The 15,697-nt window shown below is 52.1% G+C and overlaps 4 protein-coding genes across 4 annotated transcripts; 2 read left to right on the top strand and 2 right to left on the bottom strand.

The window, feature by feature from the left end:
• Window positions 1-571: 571 nt before the first annotated feature.
• CGCS363_v000951 (uncharacterized protein) lies at window positions 572-1,372 on the bottom strand (the record flags this gene model as incomplete). Its single annotated transcript, XM_036632800.1, has 1 exon — window positions 572-1,372. The coding sequence occupies one exon, from the start codon at window positions 1,370-1,372 to the stop codon at window positions 572-574; it is 801 nt and encodes a 266-aa protein (XP_036501305.1).
• A 1,701-nt stretch (window positions 1,373-3,073) lies between these two features.
• On the bottom strand, window positions 3,074-4,042 carry hmu-2 (Halomucin; the record flags this gene model as incomplete). The annotated part of the gene is made up of 1 exon (XM_036632799.1): window positions 3,074-4,042. The coding sequence occupies one exon, from the start codon at window positions 4,040-4,042 to the stop codon at window positions 3,074-3,076; it is 969 nt and encodes a 322-aa protein (XP_036501304.1).
• Window positions 4,043-8,892: 4,850 nt separating this feature from the next.
• Window positions 8,893-10,600, top strand: atnN-4 (Aspercryptin biosynthesis cluster-specific transcription regulator atnN; the record flags this gene model as incomplete). Its single annotated transcript, XM_036632798.1, has 2 exons — window positions 8,893-9,008; window positions 9,067-10,600. 2 exons carry the CDS (start codon window positions 8,893-8,895, stop codon window positions 10,598-10,600), a joined length of 1,650 nt encoding a protein of 549 aa, XP_036502247.1.
• Window positions 10,601-11,440: 840 nt separating this feature from the next.
• On the top strand, window positions 11,441-12,358 carry levS-0 (Levansucrase; the record flags this gene model as incomplete). Its single annotated transcript, XM_036632797.1, has 1 exon — window positions 11,441-12,358. One exon carries the CDS (start codon window positions 11,441-11,443, stop codon window positions 12,356-12,358), a length of 918 nt encoding a protein of 305 aa, XP_036502248.1.
• Between the last annotated feature and the right edge of the window lie 3,339 nt (window positions 12,359-15,697).

The following is a 15,697-nucleotide window of genomic DNA, read 5'->3' as shown; positions in this document are numbered from 1 at the left end:
GGCTTGTTTATCTTTAAGTAGGTATAATATTTCTAAAATAGATACAACACACGAAATCAGCTAAAGCATAGGAATGTTGATTTTCGGCTGAATTCTACGTGGCTTCTTTTTAAGAGCCCCGTTTAGGTGGGCTCTTGCGGTGAAATATAGGTAAAAAATCCTGTGCTCCTGTCAATCAGAACTAGAGCATTAGAACATTGGACCAGGATTTGACAGAGCTTGCGAGTATAAGACCGCGTTGGAGATGCATATAGCTAAGTTTTGTACTATCAATACGAATCGCTGTAGGGAAACTGGTCTGCTAAGAGTAACTCAGCCTACTTTGTAAACCCAGTCCTCGGCTTCCCTCCGGCGTCAATTCCCCTGTAGGCTTCTTCACCAAACCTCTCTGTTCGCGATCGATCGATTGCTCTCACTTTGTATGTGTGAATATACAGCTCCATAGTCGTGTAAGAGTCCTTCTGCATCCCAGCGTATGAGATGTTTTCCGTTGCATCGAAACGCTGATGGCGAGCTGAGTTTCTCGATATGCTCAAATGTGTAACAAACATCAAGCGTTTGGGCAGCCGGCTTAAAGATCCTCCAAGTCGCTCTCAGTGCCCTGGAACCATTCGATGATACGAAAACCTGCCAGAATCGTGTCCTGAGCATGCAGGGGAAAGCCATGTTGGAGATTCTGCATCAAACGCTCGTCGGACAGAAGAGCCATCCGTCTGATGAACTTCATGATCTGGGTGATGTTTTCGGTATCAGGAGGCGCTTCCGCCTTGTCTTCTCTTCTGGTTCTCTTGCGTCCGTTTGTTGACTCCTCCCGGTTGCTATCCAACTCGTCGGCAGCGCCTGTGCGGCGCTTCTTCTCTTCATCAACCTCGCGCTGTTCCGGCCGGTGTTCGTTCTTTGACTCCTCCTTCGTGTTTCGACTCTCCTTTCTATGACTCCAGTGCTTCTTGCTGGTATGATCCTGCTGTTGGCTTCTCGCTCTCTTCAGGTTCCGATTCTCGACCTTTGGCGACTTGTCACTGACCACGCCCCTAGACCTGTCTCTCTTGACATTCATGCACCCTTCGTCGTTCTCATTGTCTGTGGGTTCCGTACCGCTCTTATACGAAGAGCATCCTCCATCATAGTCGTGGTTGCCGGAGTCCGCAGAAGGTGGCTCGCTGAAATCACGAACATTGTAGCTGCGAATGTTTGTGTCGCTCTTCTCCGCCCCTCGAAGCTTGTTGATCCGCTGCTCTCTCTCGCCTTTTTGAGACTCGTTGTCTCGTTCGGCGTGCTCGTCGGAAGATTCGTCAGTGGAGTTATGCGGGTTCTCCAGGCTTTTCTCCAGACTCTTCCCCAAGCTGATCTCCAGCTCCTCGCACGAACCCATGATATTGGTATTCAACTGCAGCTCATTGAGGATATCCCCAGTCACCTTAGTGCCTCCGCCCTCCTCGCGTTGCTTTCTGGCTTCCTAGCGGCTATCGTTGCTTGATGAGAACTTCGTTCCGTTCTCGGCAGCCTTTCCAATCTGAAACTGTGTGCAACTGGTGATACTTTTGAAAGATGCCACTCCAATAGCCAAGGCGTGGGTACTTGGGAGGTATTGTAGTTGAAGAGGAGAGAAAGCTAGTCAACAGAGCGGTAGATATGAGGAATATTTATACACTAAGGGATTCTAGCTGGATATATCGAAGGTCTTTGCTACACAGTAAGAAATGCAGTTGATCACATTAAGCTAGATAGACTTAAATGTTGAAGTTGCGGAGGATTTTACTCAGACATGCATCTTTGACCATGTTAGTACTTGACGCTATCCTTGGTTCCTCTCTTGCTGAAGCAAGTCTTCGACTCAAACTTCGTTTCTAAGGTGAAGATGCATGACTGTTGTCGTTCTACCATCCTGTTCCCTCCTCCACTTGACCCTATCATGTTGTCTCGGATCCCAGGATGACCATCGCAGTTGTGGCCTAGATGATGTAGACCCAATAGTATCGGGTATTATCTTCTTATCGGAAGAAAACTGGACGACGTAACCTCAGAAAAGACTGAGATACTGCAAGTTCGGGAGACTGGAGACAGGCGAAGCAAGCTGTGTACGACCTTTTGGTCTGCGACATATGCTCGAGAAAACCCTTTTCTAAAACCTTTCCCGTTTTTAATTACTCTGATTATATTCTGATTTTTGTTCTACTCTTATAATTGTATTAGAAATTTGTGTAGATAATAGCGGTGAAGATAAATGCGAAAACATAGCCTGCGGCTCTTTGTTCGTCGGTAGTTACGATTCGAGACCCTCCTCTTGCGCTTTTCTCCATCTCGTATCATGGCTTCGAAACCGGGGACGTCTCACTGAAACTAATGAACGCTTATCCCGTGAAAGAGATTTTATGTAGGTACGGTAGCAGGTGTTGTGAGTAAGGTACTTAGATGGGGATCTGGGTCGGCACAATGTAAGAGTCGTTCATTGACTGGCAGTACAACAATGCATATCACAAGATTGATGAGCACGTGCTATTGCACATTAGAGTCGTTTCCATTGGCCTTCGGCATCCGTGGGTTGCGAGATTGCCACCCGAGTACACGTAGGGAATGGTGGATACAGAAATAAGGTGAAGCCGAGCCTCGACCCTATTGGCATCCTTGTCCGTTAAGCTCGACGAGCGATCTGGAAACGTCAGAATGTCAGGGCGGGAGCTTCCTGTACGCAAATTGATAACTCATAGATCACGATAGAAGAGTCCCCATTATTGTAAACTGTAGAATTCAGAGATATCTGGCCTAGTGTATGTGGCTAATCTCTGTGCTGTCCATTTCTGTGCCATGAAAAATCAATCGCTGTGTAATTCTGCTCTGCTGGAACCTCTTCCTCCGCTGGTCATCGAATGCCCCTCCCCTGTGATTACTTTGTGGCCAGTTCATCGGCTCTCCATCCGATGCTAAAAATGCTGCAAAAACGTCGTCTGTAAGAAAAATTGCGCAGCTGATGTGTTTGAGGGTCTGATGATCGTAAGAATGCTGGAAAAAAAATTAGAACGTCGGAAAGTGCCGACTGGTTGGCAGAAATGAGACGATGTAGTAGATGGTTGGCTTATCTCTTGGCCGCTGTGATGGTCATGTTCTGGAAGGACTCAACCACATCCATCCATCCCACCATCATCTTCTTCCCAACAGGATGAATCCATTTGAAGCTGTCGATCTGGCGCTCGGTGGACAGCTGAGACATCCTCCGGAAGAACCTGACCAGCTTCAGATCCTCCTCGTCGAAAGCAGAGACGTAGCCGCCAGCATGATGTCTCGATCTCTTTGTCTTGCTGAAAGAGCTTTCCTGATCGCTTTCCAAATCCTCAGACTCGTCTCTGCGTCGCTTCTTCGCACCATCGCTCTTTTGCCTCTGGTCAGCGTTCTGGTGGGCTGGGCTAGCTGTAGCTGTCCTTTGGATTTCAACCTCTGATGAGTTATCGCTGTCCGCCTCAGAAATGGCGTCACTCTTGGACTCGTCCTCTTCTCCGTTCTCCCCAGACTCGCTGTCATCCTCAGGCTCGCTGTCATCCTCAGACTCGTCGTTATCCTGAGACTCGTTATCATTCTCAGGCTCGCTGTTATCCTCAGACTCGCTCTTCTCCTCAGGCTCGCTCTTCTCCTCAGGCTCGCTCTTCTCCTCAGGCTCGCTGTTATCCTCAGACTCGTCGTTATCCTGAGACTCGTCGTTATCCTGAGACTCGTTATCATTCTCAGGCTCGCTGTTATTCTCAGACTCGCTCTTCTCCTCAGGCTCGCTCTTCTCCTCAGGCTCGCTGTCATCCTCAGGTTCGCTGCTATCCTTAGGCTTATCTGAAGATGTATTACCGGAGTTGTGTAGCCTCTCCAGTCTCTTCTCCAGCACTTTGATCAAGCGCTCATGAATGAATAAGAGCCTGTAACTGTTTCCAAGCGAGTCGAGGTCTACTTCGATGTCCTCTTTGATGCTCTCGTGAGAGTCGTGGACCCCTTTGAGATGTGTTTTGACAATTTGACGGCGCTCTTCGATACTGGCCATGTTTGCGTCGGCAGTAGACATCGTTAGGTCTTGTTCTTGGTAGTTCTGATTACCCCGGTTCTTGATATTCTCAAGTTCGTTCTTGTTCCTCCGTGTTCTTGCTCAGATGGTGCGCAAGCTAGTTGATCTCAACTTTCCCCCACCAGTCTCGTAGACCTTTGATGCTCAAGTGCGTACGCCTTTGAAAGGCGTGATGACTTCAAAATTGGTGCAGGTCGTTGACGAACGTTGTGGGATGAATAGAAGAGAAAGTTATTTCACGACGTGGCCGCCAAAACAATGGATTTTATACCTGCGAAAACGCTGCGTTTAGGTTATTTTCGTAGAGGGAAAGAGCAAGGAACAAGGCAAGGAAAGTACGGTTTCCAAGCTAGTCAGGCAGGAGTGAAGGAAACGTGAGAAAGGTGAGGTTGATCCTGCCTTGACACTTGTACCTGGTGAAGTAGTATGGTATGTATCTCTCCTAGACTGACAACCGGCTCTCTAACCCAGTTTTCCTATATTTGTTCAACTAGACGTACCCTGGCTTGATCACCCCGAACGGGATCTCCCTCATGCCTATGACTATCCCATGGGTCGACAATGCAGCTGGTTGTCAATAAGCTTCGCAAGGTGAAGTTGGCTACGAAACGGCCTACTCAACTTGTTAGCCGCCAAATAAACGAAGATCCCGGCCTTCTCCTCTAGTCAGACACGAACACGAACTCAGTTACAAGGCAAGATACGAGACGATATATTGCTGCTGGAGTTCCTTTTTCTTGTTTTCCTCGACGCATGCCCTCACAGTTGGTCTCCGGGTACTAGCTAAAGGGAGTATAGGCCTCACGCAGCCGTTCCAAATGTCCGAGACGGACCACGTGACGGCCCGAGGCCCCGTTGTTCCGGGTTTTGAGGGTGTCGGTGACGGCGTGGTGCTGTGGGGCGGCAGCACCGAGAGAAGGGCCCGCCGGCCCAGGCACCGGTGGCGGTGGTTGCCGGGAAGGAGAGGAAGAAGTAGTCGCTTATGTAGTTCTGTACTGTTGAGTACGGGGGTGACGGTCTCAACGATGTCATGTTTTGGTGGCGTTTGCTTACTTAGGCGTAGGATTGAATGCTGTGATTGTGGCGATCATGGCTCACTCCTGAGATAATGTGTCATCACTCTCGAATATATATATGCGGATTATCCGAACTTATCGTTTAGTCTCTATTAGCTCGTCTTTGGTGTTCTGGAACAACATGTTGCTTGTGGTTGCCTTGTGTACACGCTGACACCGTCATGTGGATGGGCCGGCGGTGCACGACGGACGGCGACGGCGACGACGACGACGACGACGACGACGACGACGACGACGACGACGACGACAACAACAATAACAACCACAGCGAAAGCGACAGCACTAACGAACAACAAAGACAGCAACAACAGGAGACATTCAAGACAACAGCAACGACGTCGGCAGAAACAAGACGAAAAACATCAAACATCGGGTATGATCCTCGAAACATCGCCGCCGACCTCAATTTCGATCTCAAGCATTCTCAAACAGTGAGTGCGCCACAGTCTCTTTCAGCGATGTTTATCTAGATGTTCTCGCGGAATCCAAGACCCACAGGCACATTTGGCTGTTCTTGAGACATGACGAGCGGCCAAATGCGGCTTCTCACCATCAAGCTCCGTGAATCTCATTGATGATCATCGGTCGCTTGCTGGGCCAAACCTGTGTGATTACTTGCTCCATCGACAAGGTAGTTAATTCGATGTTTTCTCTTGATATCCACCGAATTCGACGCTCGTATAGAATTGCTGTGTCCCGTCGGCGCCTGGCCAAAGAGGTTCTGTACGCGGTCAATTTCTGACTTCAGTCAAGCCACGACCTTCTCAGCCACCCCACCACTTCTTCCCTTGACCAAACGCCATCACGGTGAGCTCGGTGAAGAAGGCGGCTGTAAAATATCGAATCTTCCTCTCAAGGTATGCTTAATTGCAATAACCATTCATGCCCTTCACCTGGCGCATCCAAAATTCTTCCTGAGCCATTTCTCCACAGACCTCAATGGAACAGCCTGTTTGCAAGGTGCCAAAGACAATCAGTGGACGTGAAAACACGCTCAAGCCAATGAAAAACCCCTCTTGAGCCATACCCTGTCAGGAATGTGGAAAGTTTAGGTAACACGACCGGAACATGGCCGAGCCCCAAGACAGCCGCATGAACACAAAACACTTTGATTGGATGTTTCTAGGGCTCATTTCCTTTTGTTCCCACTCGGTGGAAAGACCCTCCGGGTCTCGGCTGAGTCAGTTCGTCCCAAATTCTGCCACACGAGTGATCTGTCCCCCGCGACACCGCCCACCACAACTCTATATAATGAGCGTCTGTCTCTGCATCTTCCTCTTCTTTTTCTTTTCTTCTCTAGCTCTCTTTGGTCAGTTTTGCCTAGATCCTAAATTTGGACTTCATTTGCTAACCCCTTTGCAGCCTTTTGGCTTAGATCAAGTGTAGTATCTGTTCTTTTCAGTTTAATCTCTGAAAGGTCTCTAAGGAGACCAATCGTGATTATTCTTATTTTTGGCTTTAGGGAAGAGTCCTCTGTGCTTGCACATGACTCATCCCACAGTGTCCCTGGTATTACACTGCCTCCAGGCGACGCGAACCTCTTTTTTTCATTGTATGCTCTGGCGTGTCCAGGGGTATGAAGAAGAAACTTCCACGCTTCCCCATGAATGCAGACAACTGTCACCAGCTGTGACGCACATGCCATACTCGAATACGGCACGCCAAGTTCTGGTCACAACCAAATATTGACACTTAGATGTGAGCCCATAGAAGACTTGACCCAGAAGTGTATGAGTCTGTTTACGTGATGAACATCATCTTCCACGTTCATGTTCTTATCCAGCTTATGGTCGTAATGAGAAAGATTGGTGGATGGATTGGCTGTGTTACACTAACTTCGCTCCAAGTCACCACCGAGACGTAAGATAATGAAGGCCGGCCATGCTATGCCGGCTCTTTAGGATAGCTTGCCAAATTCGGTAACTTTGCTGGAGAAGGCATCTTCTCTTATCTTCTCACCTCACGAGATGACATATACGGTGCTAGGCAGCTGAAAGATGCGAAAGTTGGGACGTGGCCAGATTAGTACGATCATAATGGAACTTGAATCTCTCAAACCTAGGTGCCATTTATTCAACTTGCGAGTGATGATCTTCGAGTCGATGAATAGCCTTGAATCATTGAAAGCCGGAGAAACGTGCGTGTCAAAACTGCCATGGTTAGTGTATCCCCCGTGCATGTTTTCGAGCACGACCACTCATCGCCGCCAGGGTCCCCACGGCATCTACAGAAGCCTCTTTCGCCAGGTGGAAGACCTTTCAGTTTACCTTGACACTGCTTGTGAGGTAATCCCCGGCGTGGTGTTCCTGCCATTGCTCCTCCTCGGCGAGATGATGATCATCATTGGCGTCTTGATCATTTTGCCGATGATTCAAGTCACGAGGAGCATCTACTCAGCATCATTTTTCGTCCTTTGCGTATTGTCAAAAGCCGTGGAAATTTGTTTTGGGTTGATTTTGCTACTGAAAGGCATCGTAGCTCAGGTTGTCCGGACACGAGTTGACACAAATGGTGCATTCCATGGGGTCGACATCCATGCTGGCATCTCTTCGGTCCGGAAAAAGTTTCGGTACGCCCTGCCGCCGCCGTTTGTCCCATTCCGGTTGTTCTTTCGGCGAATGCCGTTGCAAGTGTCGGGGCGCGAGATGGACGTGGAGGCAGTGCGCGGGCATCAGGACGGCCGCATGCAGAAGAAAGAAGTCGTACTGCAACGAGGCGGGAAAGAGCAGGAAATCTGAGCATCAACATACTGTCGCAAGGGATGCGCAGAAGACTTCGACTGCCGAGCACTCCCGGCCACTGCAAGTAGGGCCAGACCCGCAACGCCGAAGGGCGCCGCTCGTGGTTCGGACAAAATGGGGTCGGCCCGGTCCGGACGCCGTCCCTACGCCGACAATCTCCGGGGAATGCTCATCGTTCTCGCTTAGGAGCTCAATCCAGCTGCCTCTTTCCCACAGGCGAGCGATTGATCCAGACCGTTCCAACGCATCACTGTTGCATCTTTAGCGTCCCCGAATCCCACGCTCGCTTACACCCACGCAGCCCCCAATATCGTCGTCAAATTCGAAAATTATGGCCCAATTCTCCAGTGATCGTGCCTTAGGTGATGATTACCATCTCATGGAGTCGTCATAGACTTTACTGCTGCCTGGCTTGGCCGGTTCTGGGTGCGCTCTTTGCCATGTTACATTAGACTTTCGCACCAGTCAGAGATCGAGTTTACCGCGTACCCATGTCGGGCCTCCCTTCACTTGGCACAGCTGCTAAGGGGGGCAGTGCCTGGCACACTCTAATTGCACTGCGATCCTACGAATAGCCTTCCCGAGCCGCCCTTTCCCAACGGCCTTCTTCTTTCCCTTATCGTAGATCAGAGTTTATATCTGGAACATGGGGTTTAATTCTGCCCAGGTGACGCTTTCTCTGCCCGTTTGATGTTACGCGGAAACGTAGATGTGAGGGGGGAAGTTTTAGGCAACAGCAAGTTGACGGAGATATTCATCACAACAGCCGCTGCGAGTTCATCTCATTCTTGTTGAAAAACATATTTGATCTGTCATTTTTTCTCTGGTTGCGAGTGGGTTAGATAAGGGACCGTTGTCTCCCGCACTTCCTCTTCAGGACATACGAGAGATCCGTCGATGAACTCTGGTTTGCCCACCCCCGTCTCACAACCAACGAGACGAAACCGCAACCGGGTCGCTGGGACGCCGCCAGCTTACAAGCGCATTCTCGCACCAAACTCTCAGCCCTACGATCAGACCAATCAGCCCTATGATGATCCGTCCGGGCCCGGAAGTGCTCACCTTCGCGCTCGAGGACTGGCCGCGCAAGGACGGGCCCAGCACCCGGGCGAGCAAGCCCAAGGTGCGGACAGGGTGCATCACTTGCAAGTATGTAGTCATTCTTCCAATTGAGACATGTTCCTGTTAATGTTGACGTTTATGGCAGACGCCGCAGGGTAAAATGTGACGAAGCGAAGCCGACATGCCACAACTGCGTCAAGCGCAAGGTCCCGTGTGAGGGCTACATCACGGAGCCGCGGGCATCGAAGACGCCCCCGAAACAGGCGGTGCGGTCGCCGAGGGGCGCGGTGGTGGCCATCTCGCCGCGGGTGGTCGAGCCGAGCTACGAGGGCCTCGTGTTCACCAGCCAGCTGCAGAGGGATCACTTTGACCACTGGCTGTGGTTCGCGGGCGACACGCTGGTGTTCCCATCGGAGCTGATCACTGAAACGATACCGCAGCTCGCGCGGTCCGACGCCGGCGTGAGGAATGCGGCGTTTGCGATTGGCGCTGCGTCGTTGGGGAGTTTCACGAGAGAGCAGCGGCTCAGGGGCAAGGGGCCGTATTATTCTGATGCGCTGAGGTACTATAACCGCGCGTTGCAGCACACGGCGGCGTCGGCCACGACGGAAGACTCGTTCCCGAAGGTGCTCATGACGTGTCTTTTGTTCTTCATGTTTGAGGCGTTGCAAGGGGATAGGAAGGCGGCGTTGATTCACTTGAATCACGGGTGTCATATCTTGGACCAGTATGAGCGGCGGGTCGGGCGGAAAAGGACACCGCTGCTTGAGGCGATAGTTGCGAACTTTCAGCGCCTTACGATGCAGTCGTGGAGTCATGGAGGAGATCATCCTGCCGAGACTGAAGAGCATGTGCCGTGGTGCTGTCGAGGGAGGATGAAGCGGTATGCTGTGGATGAGATGCCGGAGGTGTTTGATACCCTCGACGAGGCACATCGCTGGTGGGAGGTTACGCAGCACCATGTTGTACACCACGCACCACTATTGATTGGATTTAGGGTCGAAGGGACGGGGAGCAAGTCACCGGCAGCATATCCCTCGACACAGAGCTTGCCGATATCTACTGAGAAGGTCAAGGAGCACATGAAGTTCATTGAGCACTGGCGTGCGAGGTTCTTGCCCTTGGTGGAGGCGACGGGAAAGCACGCCAAAGACCAAGAAGATCGGGAGCGGCTGAAGGCCCTCGGTCTGAGGATACATTCTACGTACCTGTCCGTACCAACCAAGACCGCAAATTACACGGACTGGGAAGCACTCGTATCCTTGACGCCCGCGTTCAGGGAGGTTGTCACGCTCAGCGAGAAGTTTCTCACATTTCAACAGCGGCACGCGAAGATGGGCGAGGTGTTTACGATGAACAGCATCAGTCCCACGTGGCCCCTCGGCGCGGCGGCCATCCTGTGCGCCGACGACAACGTGAAGGCGGACGCGATGAGGCTGCTGCGCAGGTTCCCTCGCCGGGACGGACTTTGGGATACGTGTACGTATGTCACGATGCTGGAGGGCGTCCAGCGGGCGAAGGAGACTCTTCGGAGCCGTGTTGGGGAGAAGAGCGAGGAGGATCACATGTTTAGTTACGAGGTTGTGTACGATGAGAAGTCCATCTCGTGGGTCAAGGCTGTGGAGGATCCGGCGGTCGTCGGACGGGATGCGTTGGAGTACAAGATCGAGATGCCGTGAGCTTTTGAGAAGAAGTTTGCAAGCAGGGCAGTGTCCACCGCACACGCGTGCAATCTGTATATCGCCTCTGATCGCTTAAACGTTTATCGTCGCTGTCGTCGCTGTCGTCTATCGTCGTCGTTACTATCGCTCTCTTTTTCTCCACTACTATTATCCTTCTGGAAGTAGCAAGTACGCCACTAGAGGTACATGGGACACTGCCTGGCTAGCAAAGCTCTTTTGGAAAGACCGAGGCATGGAAGGGATCATTGTCAGTCAGCTGGCTCGGGCAAGAGGACGGCCTTGATATGGCTAGGCGCATGGGAGGAACGCCTGATGGATGATAGTTGCCAGGGAAGAAAGGGGCGATATCGAATGAACCATTGACTCTTTCCGCACTTGGCCTTGTTTCCATCTCATGTAAGTCACAGTTTCCTACAGAACTGCAAGGTACAAGGCAGGAAGAGCAACGGCGGAGACGGGCAGGGACTATCAGAAGGCAGTGTCGAGGAAGCAAGGCGACAAGAAGCAGTCGCAAGAGTAGGGGGAAGGAGTGAGCGTGGATAAACCAGACCACAAGCACAGCAACAGGAAGTGCCTGCCGACAGGGGAAGGCGGGAAGAACATCGACAGGAAGCAACACCGAGGGATGGCGGAAGGCACGATGTCAGGAAAGAGCAGCAAGTGAGCGACCATAAATAACGCGGACCTGACGACGTCCGTCTCCTGGAACCTCGTCCCAACATCATCACCATTCTGAGCACCGCCAACTTCTATCAGCATTCAACCAGACACAACCACACCACATCATCAGCTCTTCTCTTTTGGATTACCACATTCATCAATCGTCCCACGTCAGTCATGGCAGGCAATCAAGACACGGTTGCGGCAAGCAATCAAGACGCAGCTGCGGCAAGCAACCAAGACGCGGTTGTGACAAGCAATCAAGCCGCGGCTGCGGCAAGCAATCAGGACGCGGCTGCGGCAAGCAATCGAGACGCGGCTACGACAAGCAACCAAGACCACAATCCACCCACTACTCCAACGGCTGCAACATCTACAACGGCTGCAACACCTGTTACGCCTGTTACGCCTGTCACACCTGTTACGCCTGTCACACCTGTCACGCCTGTTACGCCTGTCAAGCCTGTTGAGCCTGTCAAGCCTATCAAGCCGGTCGAGCCTGTCAAGCCTATCAAGCCGGTCGAGCCTGTCGAGCCTGTCGAGCCTGTTGAGCCTGTCAGACCTGTTGAGCCTGTTGAGCCTGCGAAATCTACAGTATTTGCACCAAGACCCGACAATTCTAGGTCGTTTAGCCTGTATATCCCATTCAACATCAGGTTTTGGTTCCGTTGTCACTATTGGAGCACCCGGGCGAGAATGTCGTCGAACTCGAAGTCGAATTTCCTGACCAAATTCGAATCTGGCGATGATATCAATCGCGCCGATGCCGCGTTTCGAATGGATTGCATTGAGACAAACGATAATCTGCGCCGCATGGTCGTCAGAGAATACTACCAAGAGTGTAGTAGGAAGAAAAATCCGACCATCAAAGACCTGAAGATTGCTTTGATACGGGTATGCCAGAAGAACAACGAGTCCACGGATGAGACTATCGCACGCTTTCGCGCCCGCTGGCCATGGTCCTCGGAAGCCGACCCAGACCCAAATGACCGAAGGATCAACGGCGTATGGCAGGATGGCACATACGTCTTACCCGACATAATACCTGTATCAATTTTGAAAGTTACAAAGCCTGGCGTCACTCATTTGGAGTAGCGATACGACCACAACGGCAATCTCTACCACCAGCGAAGGTGTCTGCGGTCACAGCAAAGTTGTTGGCCTATCGTCGAATGTCAAGAGCACACGGAGTGCGTTTGGATGTGCTGTTGGGAACATACGCAGAAACGGACGGCTGTTCTTGATGCTCCCAGCCTCTGATATGGGCTGCCTCACCGACGAAGATGCGGCATGAAACCATTTTTCTTGTGAGTACCGCATGGGATCTTTGACGTCAACACTCGCTGACCCTTTGATGCAGAGCAAATAGTCTCCCGGGCGTGGCCGAGGCGTCGTTGCGAAGAATGGTCGTCGCGGTGTATCATGGAAGTATGGATTATCTCTATATCAAGACTTGTCAGATAGCGAATACAACAGCGTGTCATACGAGCATTCCTTGGTGATTCAAAGTTTGTGATCTCAACTGCCACCGATCATCAGGCAGCCTGGCCAGGGGACTTCCATCACTTCCCCCGCTGTCCTGGTCCCCGACTCACGTCTCGGTTATATCTCGATTTGTGACAGTCGACGGCCTCCTCAGACAACGGAGAGTCTCCCGGCAGTAAGCATACGCGCCCTCGACAGGGCTTCACCCAAGCTTCCACGCAATCCATGCCATCCGAACCCCGTACCATCACGACATGCTTAAAAAACAACACCCAAGGTCGAATTAGAAGAATGGGCCCTCGACCGCGCCAAGCCACGGGGCAGAAACATCAGCAGAGGACCCGATGAGGTCCACATCGACGGCAACGGTAGCGACAGCCGGCCCCAGCCATGCGGGCTGAGCTTGATCTTACGCGGCTCTCCAGAGGTGGTCCCGACGGGGAAGGCTTCCCCCTCCAGCCCGAGAAGGGAGACCGCTTAATTTTCCTGTGTCTGGGCGGCTACGTTTCTTGTATACTTGGTGACTTTGACGGGGATGATGATGGAAGACGATGGACGACGACGATGATGGACAACGACGATGATGGACGACGACGATGATGGACGACGACGATGATGGACGACGACGATGATGGACGACGATGACAGTAAGGAAGAGTATAGCCACAGGGAAAGTAGTCACTCTAGCACAGGGAAAACAAGCGGTGTCCGAAAAGAGGAAGCTCGGCCCCGAGGGGTCATGGGTCGTCTGGATCGATACCATGCCGTTACTTTTGCTCAGGAATCTGCCAGAATCGCACGACACACGACCAACACGAACTTTCTCACCAGCCTTCTACGAAGCATCGTGGGATAGAGATGCGATGCTGGCAGGAACCCCCATTGATCGGCTCAGCCCTGCGGACGACGACGCAAGCAAACGTCGTCAGCTAGGGTGACATTTCGCTGTTGGTGAGTGTTACCGTTTTTGGGAGGTGGTCCGTACCGAGCTCCGGGCGGGGGCCGGTTTGGGCTCCGGGTGTGGAGTGAGATTCTTGTTTTTGGTGGGGGACACTGTACGGGTGGGGGAAAGCTGTGGTCTAGGTCTAGGCTGATCTAAGATTGGACTTTTCCCATTGTTGTTTGATGCTGCGCGTGCGGAATGTGTGTGTGTGTGTTCGGGATGTTGTGCACTGCAAAGGGGGACTCCACGCGCAGCGCGACGGTCCCCTACGGAAAGCATACGGAACCCTGTCTTTTTTTGCCTTTTGAGCAAGAAAAAATCTTATAAAGGGGTGGGCATACCCTGGACGATGGATGGAAAAGGGTCGTGTTTTCTGGGGAGGGAAGGGTGGGCTGTGGGTATCAATTCCAGAATTAAATGCGGCGCTGGGCGATGAAGGGGGGCGGCGGGCAGGCAGGCAAGCGCGAGATGCGGGAGGGTTCCGAGAGCCTCATTTTAGGATTACTGATGAGGGATATGCTCATGCGTATATTTCTGGTTCTACGATGATGCGGTCGGGGTTGGTCAGTTTGTGTTAGTTGGACTTGGACGGGTGACCGGCGTGAGACGGCATCTTTGGGGGCCGGGTGTTGATGAGGTCAGCGCGGGAGGACGGGAGAGGGGGCGAAGGCGAGAGTGAGATGTGGGAGAGCCAAGGCCGTTGGCATCGACGCTAGAAGGACCCGACGACTGCGAGGAAGACCGGTGTTGGAGGCTAAGCGTCTGCGTAGTCAGCGGCGGCATCCAGTGAAGCGATTCGAACGCGCACGTTGGCGAATGGCGAGATCTGAACGGGCTGCGTGCTGCCGGAAGGCGATTTTGTCCTGCTGGAGGGGGTGGTGGTGTGGCTGTGCACCTTGATGTGTGTTTTTTAGTGGTGTCCCTTCTGCGTTGTCGATAATATTGCCTGCCCGTTGGTGGTAATAAACGGCGGACGACGGGCAAGTGGGAGGAGGATTGGAACCGAAAGCGGGTTTGTGTGACATGGGTTGTGTGGTGGGACGGGGCGCGCGACTGGGGAAAGGAAGGCGCCGCGAGGTACGGATAGGTAGCTATTTTTACACACATCTTTTTTGTTTGGTTCTCTAGTTAGGTATTCTTTTCGGAACGATGCGATGAGTCGTTTTTGGGACTGGTTGGACAAAAGAAGAGAGGTAGAGAATTACACGCAAAACTTTGTGTCCGGCTGTGGTAAGTGGTGCAAGTTTGGCCGACTGGGGGGCATTGCGTGTACGGGTTTTTCCTTTGTTGCACCAAATCGTTGTCGTCTTGCAGGTCGTAAAAAAAAATACCCAACAATTCGCCCCTGCAAGAGGTGCATACACATACACACGTATTCGGGGGCCCGGGAGTTTGGGATGGCGCTTGGTGGAAATGGGAAATGGAAGGCCGAGACCGGCTTGCACATTGTCAAACCTCGGATTCGGCGCGCGGGTGGTTGAGAGAAGCCGTGTTCTGAAGGCCGAGAGGTAGATTCGGGGAGACTAAAGCTAAGGTAGCAAGGCAAGTCTGTTGTTTGTAGACCGAGGAAAAACCAAGGAAAAGGATTTCTTTTGGCAAAAAGTAAGGCCGAGATCGATGAACGGTGGCCGGGAAACCGTCCGGGAGACGGGGAAACAGGGAAACGGGGGGCATCTCGGCCGCGCTGGGTTTTGCTGGTGGTGGTGATCAGACTTTCGTTACCAATGATGTGGTGTGCTGGGATCACGTAAAAAGTGCTCTGGATGTTGTGTCGATGTACGGGAAGAAGAAAGCAGTGATGGGTGATGGGTTTTGGTTGCTGGGGGATCATCACGTCACTGCGTCTGATTCTGCCGACATGCTCACCCCCTCCTTCCTTTCTTTCTTTTTCTGGGATCTACACGGCGCAAAATGATCGAACGGATGGGATGTGCGGAAGCCGTGGATTGCATGTGCGCATATTGGACGAAGCGGGAAGGAAGTTTCGGGCTCTTCTTTTCTGGGCA

The sequence above is a fragment of the Colletotrichum siamense genome, assembly GCF_013390195.1.
Source record: "Colletotrichum siamense strain Cg363 chromosome Unknown KSG_Cg363_contig01, whole genome shotgun sequence".
Lineage (NCBI taxonomy): Eukaryota > Fungi > Ascomycota > Sordariomycetes > Glomerellales > Glomerellaceae > Colletotrichum > Colletotrichum siamense.
The sequence above is the reverse complement of the archived record's forward strand: the minus strand, read 5'-3'. Positions and strand labels throughout refer to the sequence as shown.